The sequence below is a fragment of the Onychostruthus taczanowskii genome, unplaced genomic scaffold (genome assembly GCF_017590055.1).
Source record: "Onychostruthus taczanowskii isolate IOZ18803 unplaced genomic scaffold, ASM1759005v1 scaffold16, whole genome shotgun sequence".
NCBI classification, from domain to species: domain Eukaryota; kingdom Metazoa; phylum Chordata; class Aves; order Passeriformes; family Passeridae; genus Onychostruthus; species Onychostruthus taczanowskii.
The window spans coordinates 10179384-10189294 of NW_024498795.1; the positions used below are offsets into that span (position 1 = coordinate 10179384).

The 9911-nt window shown below is 35.3% G+C and overlaps 1 protein-coding gene across 1 annotated transcript in view; it reads left to right on the plus strand.

Moving 5' to 3' along the window:
• MIB1 (MIB E3 ubiquitin protein ligase 1) overlaps positions 1-8585 on the plus strand; it is a 79031-nt gene extending 70446 nt beyond the window's left edge. The window contains exon 21 of the mRNA XM_041399365.1: positions 2131-8585. Coding sequence (XP_041255299.1) covers positions 2131-2271 — 141 coding nt within the window. The 3' untranslated portion in view covers positions 2272-8585. The remainder of the gene's footprint in view (positions 1-2130) is intronic.
• The last annotated feature ends 1326 nt before the right edge of the window (positions 8586-9911 follow it).

Genomic DNA, 9911 nt, shown 5'->3' on the forward strand with positions numbered 1-9911 from the left:
TGTGTGAAGTAACTTAAGTGTTAAGATAGTGTCATGTTAAGAAATTAAACAGCTAACGTATTTTATGTACCATGCCTCTGTACTAAGCAGGAGAAATAGGACGATTTTCTAATACTGCATGTCTATAAAATGAAAATGTTGGGATTTCTGTCCTTTACTAAATTAAACAGTTCAAAGTAATGGTGTTTCAACAGATTTTATTTTATTATTTCTGTGTCCCTTAATGGATATTTTCATTTTTAAATGGTGGTGTAGCATTTGGAGAGAAACAGACCCTTGTAACTTCAGTAATTCTGATGTTATATTTAGACAGAAAAGCCAATAATTAGCCAAAATATAGAATAAAGGCTACACATTGGGGATTTTCCCAAAGATGAGTGTTTGCTTTGTCAGTGCTTTGTGAAAGGTCATCACACCAGCACTGCCAGGTTATAGACACTTGTCACACAGCTGTGTATTCATTGCACTGGAAATAGCTGCTTCACTGATACCTTTTGTGAGTTACTCAAGGGGGAATACTCTAAAGATCCCATTAATGTGTAGGATGTGAAGGTGATGACTTTGTGTGAATGGAAGAATGAGCAGGACTGACTGACAGTCAGTCTTCTGTAAATTTCTAGTTTGAGAGTGATTTGTTACAGTACTGGCAAAGCTGGATCACATCCCCCTTCAGGGCTTTTTTTAAATATAAAATGACTTAAGGTTTTTCATGAAAGTTTTATTTTCCTGCTAGCCCATTATATATACTAGTATCCTGAAGATTAAAATAGTGATTTGGTCAGATTCCATGCCAATTTAAACTCTTAAGCAGAATTTTGGTGAATTTCTTTGGTCTTAAGTTAAGCTATCTACCCTAGGAAGTAATGCCTATTGATTTCGTAGAAAGTGTGCTTTAGGGTTTTTCTGAATAGGGTACCTTGGTATGGATTCTCTCTTGCAATGAACAAATTGAAGTGAAGCCCCAATGATGAACACAGAAACAAGTCACAGGTGCAAGATGGTGATAAAATGAATTTGTATTTGAAATTTGAGCCTCATCTCATATTTCATGTTATGTATGAGATCAATATGTCAAGTATTTCATGTTATGTATGAGATAAATTTTTAGAATTGTTAGATATATGTAATAAATTCGAGATAAGAGGACATCTTAGATTTGATCTATAGAATGGTCTTAACGATTTTCATCTGTTGAAACATCTATTCATTTACTAACAATTGATAAACTGTTATAAATGAAATCCTAATATGGCTGCAATATGTTTATGGTGAAGGAACATGCCTTATGAAAACTTCAATTTCTGCACATGACAAAAGGTGAAGGACATTGTTCCTTAGTCATTGGTGCAAAATGAATTTTACTGTTGAAGAACTTCGGGCATTGACTATCACTTCGTGTTCAGCAATTAAAACTGATTTTAAAAGTTTGCTGTGCTGCTGTTATGAGTGAAGGTTACAAATTTACTAAACTGTTCTTCATTTGAAACTAGAGGTCGTCTTTTGGTTGAAAATCCAGATAACTTCCACAAAGTATTAAATTTTACGTATCATATTGATTATGCAACATTTTTATTCCTTCTGTGGGTGTTGAGTGCTTGGTGTTTACAGGTAAGTATATGAATGGCTGCCTAGCCTGAGAAGAAGTTTGTAAATCATTACACAAACATTGCATACATCAAGCTGTTTCCTGGAAGATTGCATGATAGAAAGGAGAATGAAACACTCTTCAGAAACAATGTTGCAAGCTCTACATAACTATATTGAAAATATCATGTCAGCCTACTACTGGATTTCTGAAGAGTGTTTCAATGTTGCAAGCTTACATAACTATATTGAAAATATCATGTCAGCCTACTACTGGATTGCCTTAATTGAAGAAATCATATTTAGAAGAAAGCTTCATAGTTGTTTGTGTCATGATGGACTAGGAAAAGCCCATATATTTTAAGTCCATGTGGAATAAAAATGGGATTTAAAAAAACCCCCACAATTTAGCTTAGTGGCTGTGGCAATTATCTGCTATGCTTAGGATGACATATTTATTGTTGAATTTCAGCAGTTGAGATGTTGCATATTCAGTACTGTATAACTACTGCCACTGACAACGTAACCTGTCAAAATCTCTTCCAGACGATGTGTCCTGTCTGTTTGGACCGCCTGAAGAACATGATCTTTCTGTGTGGCCATGGAACGTGCCAGCTCTGTGGAGACCGAATGAGCGAGTGCCCCATATGCCGCAAGGCAATTGAACGGAGGATCCTTTTGTACTAAACAGGGGCCGGGGTTTTTTACTAGCTTGTGAAAGAGTAAGGACATGTTGATGATTTTAAACCTCTGTTAATTTGAAAGGTAGTAAAAGGGTTCTGATGAAAACATTTCTAATACTGTAGCACAGGTTTGTTACATAGTAATTGTTTAAAAGACTGACTGTGAACACACCAAACAGTATTTGAACAGTCAGCTTGTAGCTTTACTCTTAAAAAACGTCTAAGCCTGATGCTAATTGAAAGCAGTCCTTTTTTCGTTTTGTTTCTGTCTTCTTCTTCCCCTTAAAGTTTAAAGGGACAATCTTATTTTGGTTTTGTTCATGTGTATCATGTATGTATCAGATGTCAAGTGATGTAAGGGAATTTTTTTTATATTGTCAGTTACTACCAAACATAAATATTTAGAGGGGTTTTTTTGCTTTGTGCTTTTCTAGAGAGTGACATTTCCTGTGACAGTTCTGATTCACAATGAATTTCTGTCTTGAAATACACAGTCGTGAAAAATCAATACAAAATCTATACACAGTAATAATAGATATACTATTCCCATAAGGTCATGCCACAGAATGCAATGGTAGGGTAATTCTGACTTCATCATGCCCTTTGTTCCTGAGGATGGGCTGTGTAGGAAACAATAAAAAGAAAAATCTGTTTTAGAAGCATTATGTTTCCAAAACTGCACTTTTAGCTAACAGGTTCAAGCTAAATAACTTAAATAGCGAGCTTCATAATTCTGCTAATTACTTGACTTAGTATGGAATTGCTTTTAGCTTGAGTGGAAAGGAGAACATTTGAGCGGTGGGTCAGTTATCCCTTTTAGATGAGTGAATTTGATCCGTTGTGTAGAAACATACATGCAGAGCCGTTTAAAAATTGTGGGTCTGTGGATTCAGAAAAAAGAGATTTTGCAAAATTTCCTTTTTTTTAAAGTAAGTTTTTTTGTCTCCAGGCAAACAGTGTCAACAGCAAAAGACAATATTTAATATTGATTATTCATCTAAGTGGGGTGTTAGCACCAGAACTTGTCTGTGAGCATTACTGAATAATACTGCAAATGAAGATATTGCTGACAGAACAGTGAATTTTGTGAGCTGTGCCTAGTTCAGCTGCATTTTGCTGGAGTTTGTTGTCCCTGATCTGATCAAGTGCTGTTCCTCCTGACCCCCAAAATGCTACTGTTAGAGACTGCAAACTATTAACATTTTGAAAACAAATGTATCCTTTCATCCTTTTTGGTGGTAGAAAATACACTAATTTAAGGATCTCTTGTAGCTAAAAGGAATCTGCTTTAAAAATTAGCTGATTTTTAAATTTAATTTTAATTTAGAAATTAGATTTGTTCATTACTAAATTAATTAATTATTAATTATAAATAAATTGCTAATTAATTTAGAAATTAGCTTGCTCCAAAGTAATTCGACAGTCTTCTGAGTGCATAGTTCATGTAGCCTGTTGCCATTGTGCAGACTTCCTTTGGATGTGCTCTTGCAGAACATTAAAGAAATCCATGCTGGAGTCACTTAGGTGCCTTACTTGCAGCTAAGATGAATTTATCATTGAATTCTCATTGCATATGTCTAAAATGTGGACAAAAGGATAGTTCAGGGAAAGAGCCAAGTAAGGATAATGTTATAATCGTGGTTTTTGCAGATAAATCAATCTCTCTTCTGAAACTTATATTGATATGCCTGAACTGTGCAAATGTTGGCAAATGTCTCAGAAGACTGTTACTAATAAACTGTAAAGACAGACAAACCTTTAAGCAATAAGATTTAAACACTGAGTAAAGTTTTCCAGGAAACAAGTACAGTGATACATTGGAAAAGTGTATGTAGAGAGGCTTTTAACACCATGAGGTGTTGTAATACACAGCCTTACAATAGCCATCTTTAATGCTCATCCAGCATTCCAAATGTTCCTCATTATTTTCAGTGTTCTTTCATTGGGCACAATCACAATCTGGAGTCAGTACAGTAGTCTGGTTTATTTTGTATACTAGTGGTCATTGTTCTCAGATAATCTGTATCTGTATTCTTGACCAAATGAAGCAGGCTTCCCTTTTTTTGCCTCTTGATTCCTGTTCTAAAATACCAAAATTTCAAGGTTTTGGAAAGTTTTTGATGTAAGGCCTTTTTTCAGTTCAGCATTTTGGTATCTCCACTTAACTCTGCGTGCATCTGAGGGTTCATTACAATTTTCATTTGGACAATATGCACATTACTAAGGTTTTTGGTTTGGTTTTTTTTTTGGTAGCATGTTTTACAGCTGAACTTTCTATAGTGGGCTTCAGTTTCTTGTCAGGCTTCCCCTGGAAATACTTCTATAATAGGATGTGCCCTTTGATCCATTCTGAGCTTTAGCCTGTCATACATCAGATTTGTATCTTGATTTCCTCTGTCTCTGGCAGACATATTATGTCCTCTTAACTCTTTAAGGGAACCTCTGCAAACTTGGCTGTGCAGATGCAGGGTGGATCTCTTCTTGATAACGCAGCTCAAAACTGAAACCTCAATGTAGCAGTTTGCATTTTACTGATTCTTTGTTGCTGGAACAAGCCAGAATTACTTGAAAGTGTTCCAGCTTAGCATCAGTTGAATAATTCAGCTGAGTTAGAACAGATCTGAAGCATCCTGGGTAGGAAACTGGATGTAAGATGTAGGTTACTGTTTAACACCCTCAGTGCTTGAATACCATCACAGTCCTATGGAAGTGGAGACAATGACCGAAGGTGTTGCTGTAGGAGCAGCTTTGGTGTCCTATACTGCACTCACAGCAGAGGACTGTGACTGCATAGGAGTTTGTGATTGGACTCATTCAGCAGTGTTGTGTGCCAGTTGAAACTGAACTGTCAGCTTGATGGTGACACAGAAAAACAACTGTTTTGGTGCCAAGAAAAACAACTGAATTAGAAAAACTAGGAAAGCTAACCAAGGTGCTTAAATTATTTATATAGGTCTCTTATTGACAGGAGGAAGAACTGTATCTTGTCTGGAGATGGCAATACAGTTTGCCTTTCAAAAAACTTAATGAGGAAAAATGCTTGCAAATCCAGTATCATTTGTGGAAATAAATATTTATATTCACACCCTCTCTTTTCCTTCAGATGTAGAAGGTGAGCTAGTGTTGTTGAGGGTGCCAGTAAGCTCATTCACTTGATTTTGTGGTTATCTGTGCGCTGTGCACAGACTGCGAATGTTTAATTGGATAGCACATTTTTGAAGGATCAGAAGTTCACTTGAAAGCCAAAGGGGATCATAACAAGTAGTAGTGTTATGGAAATATCACTGTGCATCTGTCTTCAGCAAAAGATTGAAGTCTAAATTTCACCTGAGCAAAGTGAAAATTAGAAAAATCAGTTAGGCATTTATCTCTAAATTTATTTTAAAATCGTAGAATGTAAGGGTTGTAAGGTTTATTATGTCTATTCCCCAGCATTTAATGGCAATTTTGAAATTAAATGGAATGCAGTATCTCCATTTGTTACTTGAAACAAGTAACAAGACGCCTAAAAATATATATTGTTCAGTGTGAGGTGTGCTCAGATGTTTAAGTAAAATACTTTCTTTTCCATTCATTAAGGGGACATAAACAGTCATATCACTATGCAGTGATTTAAAGTGTAAAGGCAACCTAAGAGGTTAACAAAATAAACTTAATAGTTGTAGATTGTTAACTTTTGTATAACTACCTTTGACTTTTTTTTCCCCTCAAAACTTGTATTATCACTTATTGTGGCCCAAGCTTATATGGCACTTGTCGAAATCTGGGCTGCTATTGCCTACTTTCCGTTTGTTGGATTACTCTGTGCATTGGGGTTTGGAGAAATCCCTTTTTCCTGAAATGGATAATAAAAACTACACTGGTGAGATAGCAAACAAGTTCCTTTGTAAATGTGAAAGTTTGATTAGAAGGTGGTGTTCTTAACTTGGATTGGGTGAGAATATAGCAGATTTGCACAAGTACTTGTGCCTTGTTAGCATAATCTTATAATTGGTATTTTAGCTTCTTTTAAAGACCTAAAATGGTCTTTTAAAAATAATTAAGTACTTACTGTGTAGATATTTTCTAGAGATGAAGGTATATGTATGTGTACTTATCTTTAGCAGTATTAATTGCAGTTAATGTAAACATGAAATTGTTTGAAGAAGCTACTTTCAGCTAGTGATCTGAGCTTCCTCTACAAAACTAATTGTCAGAAATTTAATTTTACTCTTCCAGTAGCAGCTGGTGAACCGAAGAGCCTATCCTGTTCTTTGTGCTGCATGGGTCAAGTTTTCACTTAAAAAACCAAACCCCAACAACACTACAGTCTAACCTTTAGCAGTGCTACCTCCTTTTTGTCCAAGTGCTGAATTCTTCTCTAGCTGTTCGATGTCTTTGGGAAGGGATGAGGAATGCATCAGTTTTCTTTCGCTTCATCAGTTTTGTTGTCTGAATATACATTGCAGGGGTTTTTTTACTTTAGAAAATGACTGTGTAAATTTAGTAAAATAGCAGTGTGTGATTTGCCACAAAGTACATTGTATACCTGTGCATAAGTTGCTGGAATTCATACTGTTGTCTTTCTGTGCATTTCATACTTTGGTTGTGTTGACAAAGCTAAACTGTTGTCTGCAGAAGCTTTAGTATGTGCCATTTTTATAGCTAAGCCTGTGGTAAATACGCAAGTTCTGACTCAGGGCTTTTTAACAACTTAAACACATTCACAATATTCTTCAGCACATCTTGGAGAATACTAGAGATTTAATGACTGTACAGTGCCTTGATAGAACTACTGAATGGGCAGCAGCCATAGGGTCTTCACAAGAATGCAAGTATCTTTTCAATCCAGTTAATGAGTTGACGTTAATAAAGTTGTAATGCCCTTGCCATGAATTTATAAACTTGTATATATTTTCTGTAAAGGAAAATTGGCAAATTTAGATATTGTTAAGCTTTCTGAAAGCTGTTTAATTGTTGCACTGGTCATGAGGACCTGAAGGGCATAATATTCAAATTTACAGAAGCAGCTTCTGTGTCAAAGACAGCTGAGAAAATTTTCTGTACGTGACATTTTTAGTGTGAGGGAGAGGTCATTGTATAACATGTAGAAGTACCTGCTTTACTCTGATCTACTAAATCTGTAAGTGAGAGAGAAATAACCAACAACAAATCAGTATGTTTGCATGCCATTTCATAGTTAGAAAACTTTGTGTCATTTTGAGCTTCTGGGAAATACTTAATTTGTCCCAGCCTTAGTGTCTTTATGAATTCAAACTATTCATGTTAGGAAAGAGGTTTTACTGAATCACAACAAACATTTTTGCTTTTGTTAAAACTAACTTTGTATTTTCTGTAAACTGTAGATTTTGACATGACTGTTTATTGGAGAAATTTAAGGTTTCCTGTGTGAATGTAGTGTATTTCTGTATGCAGATAGCATTATATTATTGCTTACGTTAAAACTGCTTAGCAAGGTCTAAGCTTTTCAAAGGAAATGCTGATGTACTGTATGGTTAGTAAAACTTGTCATATAAGATGTATACTGACTTTTTCAAGAGCTTTGATTTAAAAGTATAGTTGGACTGAATTAATACTGATTTTTTGCACACAACATTGAAAAAGGGGTGGTGGCTCATTTGTCTTCCTCCTTAGTTGTAATGATGTTAGATGTCACCATGGAATTTGAAAATTGGATACCTGAAAAAGTATTTGCAAGCTTAGTTACTTGTTGGCATGCAATGTTTAAAAGAGCACCAGACTTTGTTGAGAAATTTTGCAGTCCAAAGTTCTTAAAAAACCTGGTTCTTTTATGATATGTTCCTGGAGAATGAATTTGTGGAAGTATCAGAAGTGCTACGTGCCTTTGAATCTCCAAGGTACTCAAACATTGTTAAAGCAGCACAGTCAAAGTTTGAAGGGTGGATTATGTTGTAACAACAGAAAGGTTGATTTAAAATTATCTCTGGATTATGTGCAAATTTTTCTGTAAATATGCAGTTCATAGTACTGTTCTACTGACCCGAGTTGCTGTTAAGTGTTTGTTAGACTCTGTGTTTACTTGTAATTGAATGGCCTTTACCGATCTGGCTACGTGAATGTGATCGTTTAAACATCTCCTGCCAGATACAGTAACTTCCATATTCTGAGACAACAGATGCTGCATCATGGTTTGTACTTTTAGGATTCAATTTAATGGATGAATTTGTAAAAAAAAAAAAAAGTCTATGTAATCAAAGGCAACAAAACCAACCAAACTTACACGGCTTAGTGTTTTTATTTGTCTTAGTGTACAGATGAAAAAAGGAACTGACAGAATAAAAAGTTTGTTGCTCTCTTTCTCAGTTTCTTTTCATTTTTCAAGTTTCTTCAGCCTTGGTTTATATGACAGGTCTGTATGAAAACAGTGCTTTCAAATACTTTTGAAAAAACTCTACTTTAAAATAATTTATGCAAATTGTTGAAATACATTTGAAGTAGCCACTTATTATTTGCTTTGGGATTTACGAGCTGTTCACGTATTTCTCCTTACATGTTCATTGGATATGATGGGAGCAGTGCTGGCATTGATTAAATACTTCATCTCTGTGGTCTCAAGGGTTTCAGCCCCTGCTGTTGATTGTAGTGGAAGCTGCAGGTTTTGCTAGTGTTTGGTATTGATGGGTTTAGATTTTGAGAAGGCTGTTTCCTACTGTACAATATAAATAATAATAATAATTTTATAAGTACTGCATAATGCAGTTAATTTTTGTGTAGTGCACTTTGCTGTTCTAAGTCATTCCAGCTATATACCATATACAGTCATCTGTTTTTGATGGGAGTGGTGAAAGTGCATGGAGATTTCCTTTGGATTTGACATTAATTAAATGCAGAGTCCTTCGTAGGTGTACTCTGTTTCATTTAGGTAGTAAAGATTAGTGTAGTATTGGAATAAAAAAGCATTAACTTACCTTTTCAGACTTGATTTTCCACCATAAGGAAAGGAAATACAAGTTGTCAGAAATAAAATTGTTGAAGTTCTTGTGCTTTTCGCAGCCCTGCTCAAAGCCCTGATGTTGACATGCATTGGAAAACTTTTGCTTTCCAAGAATGAATCATACCAACTTTTCTTGATACTTAAGGTTTTGGCTGAAAAAAACTTGAGGGTTTTAAATGGGTTGTTCCCTTTTCAGCAGAGTGGTATGTCCTTGCTTTCCAGGAGATATTAAGGTAGGGGTTTTTTGCAGTCTTTAGAAGTGATGCTATGATGGATTAAAATAGTCTATATTAAAAACCGAGAACTGTACCAACTGGCAATGTATAAATTTTAATCTTCAACAGTGCAAGACTTTGTTATGGGAAAGTTATTGCAATGTCTACTACAATTAGAATTTATTGACACTTATGTGACTGCCCTAGAGAAGCTAATAAACCTAATTTCTAAAATTTTTAAAATACACTTGTGAGACTGTAGTGACTTCTTGCAACACTAACGCTGTTTCACTGAATTTTCCTTAGAAATAAATCTGTGGGAGGTAAGGAGACAAACTTAACTCTGAGCTGATTTCCACATTGACATGTCTGCATCCTAAAATGTGTGAGTATTTCTCCCACAAGGGGTCAGTAGCACCCTCCATTTGGCACCACTTTTTATTACAATATAAGCAGAAAGCAAACAAGGGAGAA